This window comes from Stegostoma tigrinum, chromosome 15 (assembly GCF_030684315.1).
Source record: "Stegostoma tigrinum isolate sSteTig4 chromosome 15, sSteTig4.hap1, whole genome shotgun sequence".
Lineage (NCBI taxonomy): Eukaryota > Metazoa > Chordata > Chondrichthyes > Orectolobiformes > Stegostomatidae > Stegostoma > Stegostoma tigrinum.
In genome coordinates, this window is record NC_081368.1 from 43069360 (window position 1) to 43089853 (window position 20494).

A 20494-nucleotide genomic window follows, 5' to 3' on the forward strand; every position below is an offset into this window, starting at 1 on the left:
GGTCCAGAAATCTGAAGCACAATGGGTCTTGGGAATTCGAGCTCAGGATTCTCTCAGGTTAACATGTAGGTTCAGTTGACAGTTTGCAAGGTGAAATGAATACTACCATTGCATTTAAGAGGGCTAGAATACATAAGTAGAGGTGGAGAAGCAGACAGTAGAAGCTGTATAAGGCTCTGGTCGGACTACATTTGGAATATTGATAGCAGTTTTGGTCTTTCACTCAAGGAAGGATGCGCTGGCCTTGCACAGGATATTAATAAGAATGACCCTGGGAATGAAGGTTTGGTCATTTGAGGAGTTGTTGAGGAATCTTGATCTGTGAACCTGGTTCAATGGAGTGTAGAAGGACGGGGTTGAAGATCTCTTTGAAACTTAGAGTGATTACAGCTGGATAGAGTGGACATAAAGAAGATGCTTCCACTGGTAGATGAGACTAGGACCAGAGCGAAGGGACAACTGTTTCGAACTGAGATAAAGAAGATTTTCTTCAGTCAGAAGGTGGTGAATCTGTAGAACTCAGCCCCCACAGCCTTCTGTAGCTATAAATGTTTGAATGTGTTTAACACATAGTTAGCTAGGTTCTTGTTTAATGAGGGGAAATAAATGTTAATAGGAAAAGGCAGGAGAATAGGGATGACAAACATATCAGTCATGATAGGACTATGGTGCAGACTCGATGGGTCAAATAGCCTAGTTCTGCTCCTATATCTTGTAGTCATCTCTCTGATTCTGTCTGGAATCAGACTGAGGATGCACGAAGATGAGAGTGATGACAAATACCACACCTGACTTTGATTTCCCATCCTCCTACTCCGGCCAGGAGTCCACTGCCCGCATCCTCCCACTCACCACACACAAATGCAGCAGGGGAAAACCTGGTTCACTGATGGATTTCTGTCTCATTAGGCTAAACTATAGCCCCTTCTCCATTGCCCCAGGAAGAGGGAGTGATATGTGATGTATGCCATTGACACGGCCTTGTAGCAAAGTCCTCTACACTGTTCATCTATTGAATTGTTGGATATTGGCCAAGACCCTTAATGGGAAATGCATTTCAATCTTCAGGATAAATTTGCCCTTTTGAAGATGTTCACTAGCAACATCAGATTATTCTCTTTGCACGAGTAACTTTTCTCTTGAAAGGGCAATCCCACTGGGGATGTATGGTATATCTCTGATGACCTCTGATTACACCAATCAGATCATGCTCTGCCACAAACTGATGAAGTGACACAGTCTCTTCTCTCTGATGCCAGGAACATATGAGAACCCTCACACGCATTTCTGACATGGAGAATTGACAATTGGGTGAGATCTTGGCTGCAACTGTATTCTAGCCAAAATCAGCAATTTCATCAAAGCAGAGAGGAAGTTTTTTTCTCAGCCTATATATAGAAAATACTAAAGAAGCAGGCTGTTCTGGATTGCAAAGCCCTGGAGGGGTATAAGGTTCCCATATAGTCCAATGTTGGTTCTTCAATTTCATTCATCTGAATGTCACAATGTGTCTTTCATTGCTACGTGATATACCATTGCCAAGATTTTCCTCCTAGTGTTTACACAGAAATTCCGGCATTATCACAAACATTTCCCTCAGTTGTTTTATCTTCATCTGTTACTTCTGTTTTCATACGGGAAATGGAAAAATATTTCCAACATCTGGAGGGATCAACATAATTTATTGTAACTCTTTCCAGCCTTTTCAGAGTAATGAAACACAAAGCACCAAGTGTCAGCTTTACTAATGTCTCAATGGGCTAACACAATATTTGGCATCGCACTGAAGCATACAGACCAGGAAAATGCAGATATGAATCGTAGTCTACAGTAGAAAAATAGATTTTTGCTCCGGATGGACATCCAAGATCATCAGTATGAGTGTGTGTCTTCCACACCCATGTGAATAAATCAATAAAATTCCTCAGGATCCCATTATGATACCAGTATCATGCTATAAATTTTAAAATAAAAATTTGCCCACTGATATAGTAACTTTAACAGGGGGAAAAAATCTAAATATCATAGTGACAGTCAACCATAATTACATGGCAGGACAAAGGAGGTGGTGTTAAAAAAGAGACCCAGGAAACGTTATTGAGATTTTCAGCAGCAATTACAGCGAATGGGGCAGAAAACGTTATGGAGTGGAGTTGGATTTTTTCCACAGGCACTGCGAAACCTGCTGAGCTTTTCCCATCAAGTTTTGTTCTTGCTTCTAGTTTCTGCAGTACTTTGAACTCTTTTTAAACCACTGGCAGTATTCCGGATGAGTTAATTTTTGAAAAGGCAGGAGAGAAAGGGCCTGTCAGGAGTTAATGAGAATGGCTAAGTACACGTGGGAAAGGCACAAATGAGCATTTTAACAGCAGATGGACTGAGGTAAGGATAAAAGTTAGCAATTTAATGAAGGTAAATGTAAGTAGTCTTTGAAATGGTACATTGGTTAGGTGGTGTACTCAGGATCCAATAGATGCATCAGAAACTCATCTGTAATTCTAGAAATGAAGTCCAGAGCATTTTAATTTCACAGGTTTATATAAAATCTGATGCCTGACTTCTCACTTGTTTTAACTGGGAAGAAACAGAAACTAGGGGAGTATGGACCAGATGTCATTGATGGAATCAATTTTTGGGTCATTACAATTGAAAGTGAGGAGCAATATTTCAGCAGAGATCTGACCAAGTATCCTCCTCCTCATCATCATCAAGACCCTCATCCAATTTCACTTCTATGTCATCGTCCATTTCTGCCTCATTCACTGTAATTGCTGCTGAAACTCTCATTAAAATTTCCTTCAACCCACTGTTGAGGAGATTGAAACGTTGTCTTCAGTCCAAGCTACATACTTCAATCCCTAGCCATGAACTTAATCCATCTCCTTGCAACTGACTGAAGCCAAACAGTCCCACATCATTACGAAGATTTTTTTGTCCACCAATCAATAACATGTCTGACTCCAGCCTAGCCATGGGTTATTTGTTACTGAAATCCTCATCCTTCATTACCTCTAGATTGGAGTATTCCAATGTTCTTCTGGCTGCATTCCCTATTATTCACTACCACACAACTACAAATTGCCTTGGGACACATTAGGAAATTAAAAGGAGCTAACTAAATTATATTTGTTGTTATGGAATAAATATGATTTTTAAAAAAGGATAAAACCTTATCTTTGACAATTTTCTGTCCCACGTCAAGCTGGCAAGAAACACATTTTGAATGGAAACGAGCAGCTGGGTCTTCACAGTGGAACTCACCACCACAGAAGGCTGTGGAGACCAAGTCACTAACAAGGGAGCACCATCTGCCAGTTCCACACCAGGCCTTTCATCGTCTTGTCTTTAAAATACATCACTGCTCCTTCAGTGTCACTCATTCAAAATCCTGGCACACCCTCATTAAAAGCATTGTGGGTGTACCTCCAGCAAGTGGATTGCAGCCCAAGAAAGCAACTGACTGAAGCCAAACAGTCCCACATCATTACCAAGATTTTTTTGTCCACCAATCAATAACATGTCTGACAGGTCAATATGACCTTCTCAATGGCAACTAGTGATGGACAATAAATGCTGGCTCAGGCAGTGTCACCCACATCCCACAAATCTGAAAAAAAAAGAGATGTTAATTAAAGAACTAGTTTGAGGTTAAAAAGTGTCAAGGAGCACAGGTGTTGGCATGACATTGGTGTTGAGATAAAGGATAAGCCATGACTATGCTGAAAGGAGGAGCAGACCTGGTGGACAACATAGCTTAGGCCTTCTCCTATTTTCAATTCTTCTTTGTTTCTGTGATTTGAAATTAACTGTTCGGGAATTCATTCTTGCTTTGTATCAGAATCATGCCATAAGTTAATCATTATAGACCAAACTGATATGAACAAAAGAAATGAAGCTGATGTTAATTTCTTTCTTGGGGTAATGTTAGATTTTAACTTTGCAAATTGTTTACAAAATTTTCATGCTTTTAAAAAAACAATTACATTTCTTTTTGATTTTATGTAACACATGGAAAGGAGGGCAAATTGAGGCCTTTTGCATGGATGCTTAAGGAGTTTAACCAGTGGCAACTGGGGGAGATTGCCCAGCAAACCCTGGCAGATTTGCCATTGGCCTACAGTGTGTGGTTGAGCTGGTGGTGAGGTGTTTCTTGTTTGTAGCAATTTGGTGCAAGGTGTTATAGCTGACATCAGCAAAAGGTAGGGCCGTGCAGGAAGCAGCCCGCTCTTGATTCTGACTTCTCTCTCCCATCCCCATCCATTGACAAACAAACAGTTTCTCTGTACAATTCCAGTGCTGCCACTCTCACCTCAAGTAATCCATGACAGGCTCCGTTTGTCGGCCGACTTTGAAGTAATGAAATGGCAGATGCAAAGTAGTATGGATGAATAGGAAGTTATCCAGTTCAGCAAAAAAAACAAGGAAGGCCAATTATTATCGGGCTCTAAATTGAAACAGTGGAATGTGCATCAAGATCTGGTGTTCTTGTACACCAGCCACTGGAGTTAAACAGATAGATGCAGCAAGCAGTAATGAAGACAAGTGGTATGTTAGCCTTCATACTGAGTGGATTCAAGAACTAGAACAATGATATCTTGCTGAAATTATACAGGGCCTTGATGAGACCACACCTGGAATATTGTGTGCTGTTTCAGTCTCCATATCGAAGGATGGGATGTTCTTGCAATACAGGGAGTGCAGTAAATGTTTACCAGATTGATTCCTATATAACAGGACTGACATATGAAGAGAGTTTGAGCAACATGGCATTACATTTGCTGGAGTTCAGCAGCATGAGGGGTGATCCATAGAAACTGATAAAACTCTAACAGGATTAGCCAGGATTGATGCATGAAGGACGTTCCTGATGGTGGGGGAATGCAGATAGCGGAGAGAAGACAGTTTTTGGATGATTAGCCATGATCATAATGAATGTGCGACAGACTCAAAAGGCCAAATAGCCGGCTCCTTCTCCTATATTCAACGTTTTCTATCAGTGGTGGCCACTATTTCCAGCAGAGCAAGACTCTGCTTGGCCAGCAGCTCGCAGGGGTGGGATTTCTGCCTAACTGCGGATTTCATTAGGCAGGAGGCCCAAGGCTGCCCAATCAATTGTCCGCTTTAAATTAAATAGAACACAGAGAAGTGAGACAGAGCTCCCAATTGTTCACCATCCAATGGATAATACCCCAGTTGCACAAATTACATTACAGCCCATATAAGCTGTGAGGTGATTGAGCTTACTTATGAATCCTTAACAAATATAATTTTAACCACTGATTTGATTCCAGCATGTTCCTCGCATTCAAGTATGAATTATGCTACACATATACCAGTCAAATCCTGCTAGTCAACTGCAGTTTGTCAATCACTTCCTGTGTCTATTATTTAATATGTAACATGAAATTGCTTTATTACCTCCTAGTCTGTAATTGGCTGTAGGCTTCCGTTATTCTCTGTATCTTTACTAATAAAACATTATAGTTATATTTTTCTAATGCATTATTGTTTTCAATGGTCACTTTATCCAGGTTGCTCCAGAGTTTCAGCATGAAGTGCTAATGAGTTTGATGCAAACGGACAATGATGTTGTTCACTATCTCCTACGTAGAAAGCTGAAATGCCATTTGTAAGTAATGTGAACAGAATGAAATAACTATTCCTTTATTTTAAATAACTGGAAAGCAGGGAGAGCCATTTGATCAAAGGCGTTTTACCAGAGTATGATACGACAGATTAGCAGATGTATTCACACCTATAATTATCTGCCATGGCCTCTAATAGTCAAACGTTCTGAGGCAGCATTGCATTTCTATTCCTGAATGTTTTGTAACCCCGTTACTTATCTTAAAAATCTATACCCACAATCAATCGTTGAGGCCAACAGTTATTAAATCTTCAAATATTTTTTGATTCTGCCCTGACCCTTTTTGATATTAGCTAGCTATTCAATTAGAAATATCACAGAAATCACGGAACTTTGATGTGTAAAGAAAAATAGGTACCATGTCGGTGAAAGGACAGAGGAGTTTTAAATGGGGAGCTTTTGAATAAAAAAAGTGATTGGAAAAGCAGATGGTTTGCTTTCTGGCATGAATGGAGTGGTTGAACATGCTTTCCCTTGAATAATACAACATTCCTTCATTTTTGAACAGGGGTTCTGATGAAGAAAGTGAGAGATTTGGTATGGCAGAACACCACTGCTCAAAGTCTATTTGCGACTCCTGCAGCTCTGTAAGTGGCGACCACACTCCAACAAACATTTTACCCAGCTTCTGTGAAGGCCCATCTGTGACAGATGAGAAGGATATGAGCTCAGGTTCAAAATTGTTTAAAGTATCTGAAGCACTGTCATTCTTTGGAAACCACGGAAAGGCCTTTTCTACCGAATCTCTGAAAGGTAACACATCGGGTTCATTACATTGAAATGGAAAATAATTTATAAAGTTAGTCTAAGACAATGGCAAAACAAAACCTCAGATCAGAGTAAAAGCACTGGTCATGATGTTTCTCCAAGGAGATTTCATAGGTATTTAAATCTTATCCCACTCCTCTGTCACCACAATCCTGACGCATCATGTTGGATAAAACTTTGTAGCAGATATAGATGTTGTCTGGTAAAACCTGTGTCACATGAAGCTAAATTTCACTGCCGGAAAGTGGGAATTTGGAGCCATTCTGCAGGATACCCACTGTAGTGTAAGAGGAATAAGAAAGAGAACCAGTGTATAAATTTGTGGTTGTGGGGAGAGCATCCTGAGAAATGTTTCCCATCATATGTATAAAAAGGCCTGTATAAGACATGGGCAGAACTGCTGGTTGCTCTTCACTGACAGTGTAGACAAATTATTGTCCAATTCATTCTAAGGGTAATTTTTTTTCAGCCTACTTTCACTGTCCTAAATACCTTTAACTTTCCATAAACCCATGTTCTATCTATCACAGTCCTTGCCAAGGTGCTCATCTGTTTTCCCCAATCACTACCCTATATACTATTTCTCTTTGTCATCTCTCCCACCCTCAAGCAGTAAGCCCTTTTCCCTATTGGTTGATTCTTCTCTTCACTGAGCACCCATATCTTCCTTCCCACTGCAGCTCCTTAGCACTTCCACCAATCTGTCACATTCTGTACCTCTTCATCTTTAGTCCTACCACTCTCTGGTTTCCATCCTTCCCAGTGAAGCGACAGTTCACAATCCTAGCATTGTCAGACTAAAGAACCCAGCCCCAAATTTTTGAAGTCCTGCAAACATTAGAGAATAACCCTCAATATCTCTATCTTACCTGCAGCTATAAACCTACCCGTGTCCCACACCTTCATGTTGTTTCCAGATTTTGAAACCCTCTCCCAACAGTCCGATATTCAAACATCATCATTCAGTACACTTTGTGAGGTCAGTTGTCTCAGTTGATTGGTCAATTGGTTAGCAATCCAGAGTGGCATCAAAAGCATGGGTTCAATTCCTGTAGTAGCTGTGGTTTCCACGAAGGTCCTACCTTCTCAACCTTGCCGTTTGCCTGTGGTGTGATGATCCTCAGGTTAAGCCACCACCAGTCCACTCTCTCTAAAGAGACAGCAGCTGTATGGTCCACTGGGACTATGGCAACTTTACCTTTAGTGCCAATAATTTATGAAATTAGTTTAAAACAATGGCAAAAGAAAGTCTCAGTACATGTATTCAAACCACAGCCATTAGTCCCAGTCCCAGAAAATCTACTCCCACTGCTCGTATATCTCAAGCTGTCCTCATATCAACCCGATGTTGTGATAATCAAGAAGCCCCACTAGTACATCTGGACATCTCTTTTGATATTCTTGCACGACTCTCATATAGCAGAAACCCAACTTCTCTTTCATTCCCTAAATGTTTTGTACATCTCCATAAACTGCCCTGTTGTCAGATAGTCAGCAGTGTAAACCAGAGCTAAATTTACTGCCCTCCCCTTATGATGGGTTTGGAGAACATGAGAATTTTTTTGAGCAGAACAGCTCCTGCTCCAGCCAACTCTACTGTGGGAAAGTTTGTGCACAGCCTCCCTGTTCATAACTATAAATGAGGCACTGAAGTGAGAAATCCTTTTTTTTCCTTTATTCATTCATGGGATGAGTGTGTTGCTGGCTCGGCAGCATATATTGCCCATCTCTAATTGCCCAGAGGGCAGTTGAGTGTCAACAATATTGCTGTGGGTCTGGAGTCACATGTAGGCCAGACCAGGTAAGGATGGTAGTTTCCTTCCCTGAAGAACATTAGTGAACCAGATGGGTTTTTTCAACAATGGGTTCATGGTCATCATTAGATTCTTAATGCCAGATATTTAGTGAATTCAAATTCCATCATCTGCCGTGGTGGGATTTGAACCCAGATCCCCAGAACATTATCTGGATCTCTGGATTAACAATCCAGTGATAACATCACTAGGCTATCGCCTCTCCAATCAGTGGTGATTAAGGCTGTCATCATGTGAGAATTCAGAGTGTGTTGGGCAGACCATGAGTCAAGCCTGAGAAGCAAATAAATTTGCAACTGTTCATACAAATGAAAAAAGTTTTTGTAACATACTTTGTATCCTGATGAGCATTTGGATGACTTCTGATGATTTGCCACAGGCAGTGGGTTAAATAAACTATCTTAGCATCACAGAATGTGACCTACAGATCAAATGCTAAAGCATCACCATGGAAATCTGAGTTGTTTGTTTAATCACACAACAGAAATTGTCAACAGCCCAATAAAAACAGAATACTGTTCTTTTCTCCCACTTTTAGGGTAATATCCTAATTTCTCTTTGATCCCAAAAGTCACTAGCCTGCAAGCTGGGCTACAAAGCATCTTTTTCTTGGTGCAGGAAGTAATCAAACCTTTCTGCCAGGAAGTAAGCTTGGGAAAAAAAAGTTGTTGTTCAATTCCAGCATGTGAGATGGACATCCAGGCCATTAGATATTCATATTGCAATCAGTTTGTCTATAGCCTCTATTTCTTCAAACTCAATCCCCCAGCAAAATGCCTCCACCAGCATTTATTTACCTGAGGGTCTTTGGAATGCTGGTTTATACTCCTCCAAACAGTTGTTGGCACACACCAGCTCAACAAGAAAGGAGGCTTTGTCATTCAGGTGCAGGTATGGAGCCCATCATGCCACTGACTAAATATGTGAGCATCCAAATATCTACCTCACTTTTTCAATGGTAGTAATTATCATAGACTCGAGTGGCATATCCACATTCAAAGCATTGGAGGATATTGTTCAAAGATTTGAAGCAAGAATGACAAGTGAACAAAATAAATTAAATCCTTCTCTCGACTAATATTCTTATGATAAGTGTTATAATACACACAATTACTAAATATCTCATTTCTCATTACACAGTTATTACGGTACATCATAATCCTCTTTAGCCTCTTCGCAGCTCTTAACATGGTTGCCCCACCATTCTTCTACCAAGTATTTCCTACATTATCTACCCAAGTAACATTGTTATTTCAGGGTAAAATACCACTGCCAGCATGATATGGTCAGAGCATTCCCTATATACCCTTGTAACATATACCACAAAGATAGGGACCTCATTGAAACAGAAATTTTGAGGTTTATTAACAATACTAATTATTTACACCACTGTGAGAGCTCAGACTGACTCAAAATCTCAGGTCTGTGTTACTGACTATAAGTAGCAAGGGCACAATAAGTGTGAGCAGGCTATTATGATTGCAGATGCGTCCTTTATAATTGGCATGTCTTATGCCATGAGGTCACCTGACAGTCTTAAAATTATACTGCTTGTCTTTTCTGGAATTGATGCAAAAACACAATAAATGGAATGACATTATTCCATTGTGATCCAGAGAATTTCCAACGTAGGTGTTTCCTTCCACTGGATTACTCTGGAATCCCTTCAAAACCTATTCGTGGTTTCCTCCTTGGTCTCATTTTCATCCATGACAACCATATCTGCTATGTAGGATCAAGTCCGATACGAACACGGATTGCATCTGACACTATCCTGCCATAATTTCTCTTCATCCGTTCACTGCTTCTGTATTATTAGAAAGCTTGTGAATGAGCTGTGCTTTCCTCTGCAGTCAGGAACCATTGCTCCAAATTTACAAGAGGCTGAATGTCACAATGGTCACACTGGGCCTGTGTCAGGTAGTGAGGGAAGCAACAAAGTCCTGACATCAGATGACTCGTAATGCACCATCATTTTTTTTCATTGTTGCTAAATTAATATTATGGAAGTACCTAGCTTATACCAGTGTTGTGATGGTATCACCACAGGCACTTCAGAAGTTCAACATAAAGACCCATCACTGACTGAGGAGTAGGCAATAAATAGTACCTTGCTGATATTGTGCATGCCCCACATGTAAACAAATGATCTTAAACTGCCTTGTTAATAAAGCCACTTTTCTAGATTGACTAAGTAAATTAGCTCAACCCAGCATTAGCAGCAAACAGGCAGCATTTCCTATATCATTAGCTGTTCTACACAACTGCAGTACATTGTACAAAGACTTTTGACATTCTCATTCACTGTTCTGGATGAAGGACTGTGTAACATCTAACAAATGGTCATATATTTAAATGATTCCTGTTGGAAGCACTGTGTGTAACATCTGGATGCCAGATTCTGCAAAAGGCCTGGTCGAATCTGGAAATCCTCGGTGAGGGTTCTATGCGTGAAACAATCTTGCTCAATTCTGTGATAGTTTACTGATGCACTTTGATTCTTGCAATTCGATGCTGCAAGGCATTTGTCATTGGTACTGGAAAGAAGGTGGCTGCTCTCTCTTGATATTTTTCATGAGGACTGCCTGACAAGTATGCTCTCAATCCAAAATTCTGATTTGTAATTTTACAGTAATTACGCTGACCAGTGATGGCCTTTCCACTGTAATGAAATGTGAGGCTGGATGAACACAGCAGGCCAAGCAGCATCTCAGGAGCACAAAAGCTGACGTTTCGGGCCTAGACCCTTCATCAGAGAGGGGGATGGGGGGAGGGAACTGGAATAAATAGGGAGAGAGGGGGAGGCGGACCGAAGATGGAGAGTAAAGAAGATAGGTGGAGAGAGTGTAGGTGGGGAGGTAGGGAGGGGATAGGTCAGTCCAGGGAAGACGGACAGGTCAAGGAGGTGGGATGAGGATCCCCCTCGTTCTCACACACCACCCTACCAACCTCCGGATACAATGCATTATCCTCCGACACTTCCGCCATTTACAATCCGACCCCACCACCCAAGACATTTTTCCATCCCCTCCCCTGTCTGCTTTCCGGAGAGACCACTCTCTCCGTGACTCCCTTGTTCGCTCCACACTGCCCTCCAACCCCGCCACACCCGGCACCTTCCCCTGCAACTGCAGGAAATGCTACACTTGTCCCCACACCTCCTCCTTCACCCCCATCCCAGGCCCCAAGATGACATTCCACATTAAGCAGAGGTTCACCTGCACATCCCCCAATGTGGTATACTGCATCCACTGTACCCGGTGCGGCTTCCTCTACATTGGGGAAACCAAGCGGAGGCTTGGGGACCGCTTTGCAGAACACCTCCGCTCAGTTCGCAACAAACAACTGCACCTCCCAGTCGCAAACCATTTCCACTCCCCCTCCCATTCTCTTGATGACATGTCCATCATGGGCCTCCTGCACTGCCACAATGATGCCACCCGAAGGTTGCAGGAACAGCAACTCATATTCCGCCTGGGAACCCTGCAGCCATATGGTATCAATGTGGACTTCACCAGTTTCAAAATCCCCCCTTCCCCTACTGCATCCCTAAACCAGCCCAGTTCATCCCCTCCCCCCACTGCACCACACAACCAGCCCAGCTCTTCCCCCCCACCCACTGCATCCCAAAACCAGTCCAACCTGTCTCTGCCTCCCTAACCGGTTCTTCCTCTCACCCATCCCTTCCTCCCACCCCAAGCCGCACCCCCAGCTACCTACTAACCTCATCCCACCTCCTTGACCTGTCCGTCTTCCCTGGACTGACCTATCCCCTCCCTACCTCCCCACCTACACTCTCTCCACCTATCTTCTTTACTCTCCATCTTCGGTCCGCCTCCCCCTCTCTCCCTATTTATTCCAGTTCCCTCCCCCAATCCCCCTCTCTGATGAAGGGTCTAGGCCCGAAACGTCAGCTTTTGTGCTCCTGAGATGCTGCTTGGCCTGCTGTGTTCATCCAGCCTCACATTTCATTATCTTGGAATCTCCAGGATCTGCAGTTCCCATTATCTCTCTCTCATGGCCTTTCCACTGTTAGTTCAACTATATCATTGAGCTGGATTTTCCTGTGAGCTTGAAAAGACCTTGACCTGTATACTTCTTTACCCTTCAAAATGCATATCAAACCCACTTATAACTTTCACCTGGATTTTTGTCTTTTCACAAAGGTGTCATGCTTGAGTGGATGAGAAGTGTGGATGTGGATTCAGATAGAGAGGATGTCTCAATTCTCCAAACATCATTTATAGATCTCTTCAACCTTACCTCCCATTCATTCCCATACCACTCCATGTGCCCTCAAGTTGCCCATGCCATCCCTTTCTCTTTCACATCACCACACTTTCCTGTGTACCATTCTGTACTACTCAGATTGCCGTTGCTAAGGCCATGTTATCTCTTTGTTTCAAAGTAGCCTCCATTATATGCAGTCCTCAAGCTGTGCAAAAACATTTGGAATTATTTTAAAATCATTTGAGGGAAAAAAAATCTCTACTGATTTTGTAAAACCTACAAGTCCAACTCACTATTATTGATAGTTGAAATAAAACCTACTCCAAAATAAAATAATCCATTTAAAAACCCAACAGGCACTTGAATGAACAAGAAAACAGAATGCCACCTGCCCATCTGATACTGTTTAGCAGTTTTTGAAATTGCATCAAGCACTTTTGGTAGCAATAGCTGCCATACCAAAAGTTTCCAGCTACCGTTCTTGAAACAGAGAACAGATTAATATTTCATTTTCAATTTTAAAACTGAGTGTCTGCAAATCGATGGAGAGAAGCAAGTACAGAAATTTCCGTACAACTTTCAAAAACAGCATTTTTTTTAAACAACCAGACCTGCCAGTTTATTTAAATCACAGGCCAACTGGGCTTTCATTTTAAATTTTTAATGCATCATGATAAATGGAAAAAGAATTGTAATGCACAGCAGCAATTACACAATGCTTAACAATGCAAGAATTATTTATCTGTGCACAGCCAGACACCCATGATGAATCACAAGAAAAATACAGTTATATTACAATACAAAGGCTCAATGTCATTTGACAGTGTCAAAATTTTAGACTTTCCTTTCAGAACGTTCCCAATTCTTCAGCAGGCTTTCCCCTGGGACCGAATATGCTCTAAGGAGGAAACTTAGGTCCTTTTAGGGCCTACAAAGCCAACAGAAACCCATGAAAATTGCTCCCAAAAGGACATGCATTTTTTCTAGCTTCCTCACAACAGGGACTGGGACTTCGAAAGAGGTGTATATGCACATTTTTTTTAATCAATGGGATTGAAATTTTACCTGTGTCAATGGCCACACTTTGAATTATTTCAGTGGAAATCAAGTGTTCATCTGCATTCCTGAGCCCTGGTCAGTTTCCTGTAGCTCTTCTTGCCAGTCAAGAATGCCTAGTGTGAAAAATATACATACTTGCCCCTACTGAGGTTAGATTTCTCATTTTAAACGGTGAACATAAAGTAGCTTCCCTTCTGTGCACTACTTTTGTCTGGTGGTACAGGGCTATAAAATCCCAATAAGAGCATAGCAGGTTTAGATGTTCATGGGGAGAATAGAAAGCTTGTTTAAGTCAGGGACATTCTGAAAGCTATGTGTAAAATATTTTCCTACGTTCACACTTCACTGTAAAATGACTTTTTAAAATGTAAATGTGTTTTGATTCATTAATTCCTCACAGGGAGCAGTTTTGAAAAGGTAAATTCACATTTGCATTAACAGTATTATTTATTTGTTTATTCTCGGAGTTTTCAGATGAAGGAATTAGCATAAATGTACTAAAACTAAAAAGTCAACCGAAATATCATCTGTTGTCATTTTTAATACTCTAAATAGATTGGCAGGTCTGAGTCTGTCTTTCTTTTAAAAAAGAAAACTTGCTTCTGTGTATCTGTTCACCCTCCAATGGCTGATGGGCACACTGTTTTGGAATGGAAACAGAAATTGCTGTCAGTTCAGTTGGGATCATTGGCTATGTCAGCAACTCCATTGTGAATGCTTGGCTGCACTTCAAAAGTCTCAGTTCAGAAGGTAGTCTCGTTGATCCAAGAACAACTAAAATGTACATGCTCGTAATAGAAAATTCCAGGTTCAGGACTTTTTTTGATCAGCTCAGATGGCCTATAAAAGATTACAACCTCCCCCGCTGCTAGAGGAGCGTGGGGTTGCATGGGATAGAATGGGGAGATGAGGAACGACGTATAGATGTTTTTAAACAATGTTAAGTGTTGGATTATTAATTTGGAGGCTGAGTTGGGACTTCTACAAGATCACCCTGTACCAATATTCCTCATACATCCTTTGTTACTCAAGATACACTGTGAACTCAAATATTTGAAAGTCACATGAAGGCTGGAAATTCATGTTGCGAGTCATGCGAGTACACAGATTTTCTTTAGCCTTGGTGAAAATTTGGCCCAAGACCTTTCCAACCCCACCAACAGGCCACACAAACATGGTGCAAGGTCAGGAAGGCACAAGGAGGTGTTTTTTTTCTGCAAAGAAAAGTAAGTTCAGTATTTCACAACCCGTATTCAGAACTGTTTGGGAACCAACAATCTGGCCAAATGTCTTCTATTTGCATTTCATAGTTAATTATGACTGATTTTTATTTGTTCCAATGGGCTCTCTCAATGTGTATGAGTTTACAGTCAAAAAACTGAAAACAGTAAATGCATGTAAACCAGCATTCCTCATGGCCTTTACCGAATCTCTATCAAATTAATCTGTAGCTATGATATATTTATAGGCTTACGTTGTGATCTTTTCCTTCAGTTGGAAACAGATTCTCTATGTCTACCCTACAGCAATCTTAAAAGCTTTTACCTGGTCACCAACCAGGCTCCTAATAAAACACTACGGCGGTCTTATGGTATTGTGGCACTGCCCCATCTCTAGTTCAGAGGACTTGGTTCAAGTCTCACATACTCCAGAGGTGTGAAAGAATGGGTTGATTGAAAATATGTGAAAAAAAACCCTAAAGTACAGGTAGCTGTTAGTTAATGTAGTAGTGCACAATTTCAAGATCATTCGGTTAACGTGCAAACGACTATAAAGTTTTAAAACACTGTTCCAAAATACGGGTTAGGATCACAACATGTGTGATTCAACATATAATTACTTACATTATTTAATTCTCAGCCCTATCTAGTGGTGAAAAATCTGTATTACAGGTACTAGACGGTCTTATTATCAAAAAATTAAAAGCGACTCTTTCCTGCACTCGCGACAAATCTGATCTTATAACTGGAGAGCATGCACCCATTAGAAAAAACAGAAGATGTTGCAGCTATTTTCTTTAGAAAATCACAGTGCATTAACAGCTTATTAATGAGGAGAGTTAGTTTTTGAATTTAACAATGTTAACAGGAAGTTATTGGCTTTGCTTTTCATCCTGTCTTAAAATTATTTTAGATTCATTTGAAGAGACTGGTGGGAAATGGTCTATTGGTCAACGGAGAGCATCTCATTCACATGAGAACCTTGCAACGACACTTCTTTTGGAACCTTCAAAAGGATTTGTGCAAGATGTAGAGTTCAGGACACAAAACCCAACTTCAGTTCCACTGAGCAAGTCTCCTGACCTGTCCTTAGCAACTAGTTCCCAAACACCCTGCAACAGTCATCATATGCTCACAAGTCTTAATTGCACTCGATTCCTCACAGGCAGCACTGAGGAAGTGATGAAGAATACAAACACAACAACTAAACTGCGAAGAGTACGTTCAGATCTTTATTCAAAATATGGAAGTCCTAGCTTGCATTCATGTGCTGCTAAAACAGACAGGGACTTTAAGTGCAGTGAATTTGCTAGCCCATCTAGCAATGACCATTTGAGAAAAACTCTGTCTACTGTATCCAGCTTCTTTCCCGAGGCATCTAAGTCATGTGAGGCCCTACAAAATGAGAAAAGTAGGAAGGAAATGGGAGCTAAAGTGTGGGTGAGAAGAGACAGTGAAGCTTGTTCTCCAACCAAAACACAGAGACAACAGCAACTTCAGCATTGTAAGTTCAAAGATGAGCAGAAAAAAAATTCTCTTCGTGAAACTGCTGTATAATTTTCAGTTTCCTGTTCATTGAACACCTCCAAAAAGAAGTTGCTTTAGCACTTCTGGGAATAATTTCGACTCCATTATTTCATGTTCGTTGTTAGGTTTTACACATTTGTGTAGGTCTTGTCTGACTTATTAATCTCAAATTTTGCTATTATTTCCCCATTAGTAAATACTACAGATATTGTTGTTTAATTGCCCCTTCTTGTTGCCCCTGGCAGTTGTCTCTGTGTTGATGTTAAGTTTAGCAAAACTGAAATCTCTACATGTTTATGCACTTGTGCTTTATTTAAAAATGAGTGAGGACCTTTCTCAGTCTGTCTTGTTTCTTGTATTAAGTCCATGAATTATTAACATTTAAAGGAATGTTCAGGCCTTGTTGGATTGTAGGAATGACAACACAGATACAGAAAAGACAATTTAACCCCTGAACTCCGCTCTTTCCATGCATTGTACAATCTTCTATCATGGACTGCACTAGTTTATTTATTGCAACGTCCTGCGGACAGGTTTTGCAAAAAATTCTCAACTCTTTGAAGCAAAGAAGCAAGATCCCAGAATTCTGCCTTTCTTAAAGCTACTGCATTGAGCTCAAACTTCTGAATGTTTATAAAACATATTAAGTCATTTTGCATTAGTTAGTTTTGTGGATGGGTACTGCTTTTCTTCGTGTTTATAGACTGGTTCGTGATAAGGGAGCATTCCATTCCTGAAAGCCGTCTCGGACCTGAACTTGGTTTTCCTCCTTGTGTTGGACTGATATAACCTAAGAATTGGAGGATTAAACACTACCTTTTCCGCTATGTGTTTGAATCCAACACAAATGATCAGATGAGTGTTTCCTCTTTGCTTGATGTACATGTCCTCTTTTGAATAATCTTAGGCAGGGATCAATCTAGTTGCTATTGGGTATTTGAACACAGGCTGTCCCTAATACAGAGCTAATTTTGTTGAGCAGAAACACTGCAATGTGAAATGGAAATGTCACTGGGGATTAATTCATCCTGAAGATGGTTGCTTGCAAAGTCATAGCTTTAATATTTCTCATGTTGGTAAGCAAAAAGCACAAGCTAAATATACAACAAATGCTCATCTTTATTTTCAAGTATTTGAAATTAAAATCTTCCCAGATGTGTTCATCCTGGACATTCCTCTAATTGTTTAGAATATTCAATTGCATTATAAAGTGCAATGATTCTTTTTGGATCCAAATAAGAATTTTTTACGTGTTATTTGTGTTCAAATCACGTTTATGTACTACCTGTTATTGTAAAGATTTAGTCCAGTGCTTTTGTTTGCACCAGAAACATGATAATTTCCTTGTTATGTAGACTGTGATTTTCAAAATTTTCATTGCTTCAATATTGCTGCATTACTAATGGCAAGGGCTTTGTATATCAGAATATTGTGGTAAATTAAATCATCATTTCAGCTTCAAATAAGAAATGGATTGTGTCAGCTCAGTTAATAGTCAGAATTATGAATTCAGAGGAAATATCCACTGGAATTTGCTGACATAATTATTTCCTGTAGTTCAGCTGAAAGCACATGGTTGTTGGGTATAGGGGGAGGGCATGGCAAACTTTGACACTCACTGAAAGTTATACAATAGCAGTTCTGCTTCATACAGGTTTTATTTAGCTAAGCATGTTTTCTCCATGTGCGTGTGTACAACTATCTTGAGGCTGCATAGAGCTTGATTCTCTTAAGATCCCTACAGATATCAAAATCTTTTACAAAGGGATCAATGTCCCCGTGACTAACACAAATAAACTGAAGGATAAAATGCTATATTCTAAGAATTACATTATAATCTGCAAACTAAAATCAGTGTGTATTAAACATTATCAGAGATAATGGGAACTGCAGATGCTGGAGAATCCAAGATAATGAAATGTGAGGCTGGATGAACACAGCAGGCCCAGCAGCATCTTGGGAGCTCAAAAAGCTGACGTTTCGGGCCTAGACCCTTCATCAGAGAGCTGATGAAGGGTCTAGGCCCGAAACGTCAGCTTTTGTGCTCCCAAGATGCTGCTGGGCCTGCTGTGTTCATCCAGCCTCACATTTCATTATCTACCGACATCAAGCTTGGTCGTTAGCACGTACCAGCTTCTCTCTGTTTCTCCATGGCTGGCAGAAAGTTGACAGTCACTCACATGCTCTCACTTGCCTGCAGATTATGTGGGCTTATCTGAGTGGAAGTCTGTAGTATGACCTCACTATTCCACTTTTCAGAACATTAACTTAACAGAACAAAAGGGACATTTAAAGCCATTATAAAACCCAGCTGTTTAACAATATCTTAGTCTGCACAGGTTGAAGCTAGTGAAATGATTAAAGATTATTATAATTTTATAAAGTTTACATTGTAAAACAAAGATGGTCTTAAATTTAACCATAAAACCCTTCCCTAATGGACGGCAAAGAGACAGTTTAAAATGTTAAGAATTGATAAGAAGGCACTAATCCCATCTGTTTAAACTTTTGAAGTTCATAAACCAATGTACACATGAGACTTTTGCAAAGCCTTGCGAGGGCATAACTAACATTTCAAAATTATTACCTGACAACATGATTTGCATCACCACTTACATTTAATAGTGGTCAACAGAAAGCATAAACTTTGGGCTAACAAAGTGTAAAGCTGGATGAACACAGCAGGCCAAGCAGCATCTTAGGAGCACAAAAGCTGACGTTTCGGGATGAAGGGCCTTAGGCCCAAAATGTCGGCTTTTGTGCTCCTAAGATGCTGCTTGGCCTGCTGCGTTCATCCAGCTCTACACTTTGTTATCCCGGATTCTCCAGCATCTGCAGTTCCCAGTATCTCTGATAAACTTTGGGCTTCTCAGCAGCTAATCCAAAGCAGGAGTTGTCGGGTTACTCAGTTTATGGTTCATACAGAATTCAGTGGGCTAACCAGGTCTGATTTTCACAGGCCAAAGATACCTTTTGCCTAAATCCCAGGCCTGGTCACAGGCTTCTCTACCTTAACTGGTAACTTGGCCCAAGATATACCATTAACTGACCCAAACGGATAGTCCCTCCCCCAGTGCTGGGGTCAGTCTTCAACATCCTCAAGCCCCAGCCCCAAAGATTTCCCTTCTAGACAGTGGTCAAGAAGAACAGTTGGTTTGATGCCCTGTATGAGTATAGAGTCTACAACATACTATAGGCTTTAATGCATTACTGATTCTACTGTTACTTAATAAGTTTTTTTTTGGTTAAATAGATACAATTGACTGTAAGTGTCTATGTGTGGAATTTAGTGCTGTCCCCCAAGACAAGTTTAGTATTAAGGGGGATTTGATCCACTTCCTACTGCTGCCCCAATTATGTTTGAAACACGAAGGCTCATGAAGAGCAGATGGAGAATATTAGGTGGGAAATTACTCCAATTAATTGATTCCACCCACATCTGCTGGGATCTCCTCAGTGATAGGCAATGGAGTCACCATGAGGAAGCCCGAAAAAGAAACTCTACTTTGTTTTCTTGTGGATTTCTGAGAGTAGTGGCATCTCTCATTCAAAGGCGCAGTGACTAGTCAAAGGACTTGGCATCATGAGGAGGGTCTCAGAGTTACCTTCCACGTCATTTCTGCCCAACTCCCTCCCATAATCTCCATCCATCATGTCATAACCTAACTGTGACTAGGTCCCTCAGTAATGCATAGTAACTGGCAGCTGTTGATGGAGACGGGGTGAGAAGGGGGCCATGGTTTCTGCCTCTGGAACAAATCATTCCCACCCAAAAGGGTCCTTCATCCTCGGGAGGGTCCAATACTGTCCAATTAAGTGCTGGATGGACATTTAATGTCCTTCTTGAAAGGAGGCGCAGTTATGTCCTAGACCTATTTACATTTAAATAGATTAAGATTTAATAAATATTTAATTGGATAGTTGAGAAGGCAAATTTATTCAGCATTTATCATATCACATATTTGATCTGGACTGACTGTGTCTGTGTTTAGGGAGTTGTGCCCTTTTTAAATCTGTGTAATTAAAGCAAGTGCATTCATAAAGGATCAGAGGGTGGATGATAACAGACTGAAGAGTACCTCATCTGAGATTGGTTTCTTAATTGTAAATGTAACCAGTTCACCAGTAGTTCATTGGTCACATGACAAAGATATCCAAAAAAACAACAAACAACATATTGGTCATTTTGCAACAATTGTCAGTATTTTCAAAAGACTGCTCAATTCTCA

The 20494-nt window shown here is 40.7% G+C and overlaps 1 protein-coding gene across 3 annotated transcripts in view; it reads left to right on the forward strand.

Moving 5' to 3' along the window:
• arhgap36 (Rho GTPase activating protein 36) overlaps positions 1 to 18161 on the forward strand; it is a 187212-nt gene extending 169051 nt beyond the window's left edge. For all 3 annotated transcript variants that reach the window (XM_048544034.2, XM_048544035.2, XM_048544036.2), the window contains 3 exons: positions 5532 to 5629; positions 6156 to 6400; positions 15652 to 18161. In XM_048544034.2, the coding sequence (XP_048399991.2) occupies positions 5532 to 5629; positions 6156 to 6400; positions 15652 to 16295 (987 nt within the window). In that variant the 3' untranslated portion in view covers positions 16296 to 18161. The remainder of the gene's footprint in view (positions 1 to 5531; positions 5630 to 6155; positions 6401 to 15651) is intronic.
• The last annotated feature ends 2333 nt before the right edge of the window (positions 18162 to 20494 follow it).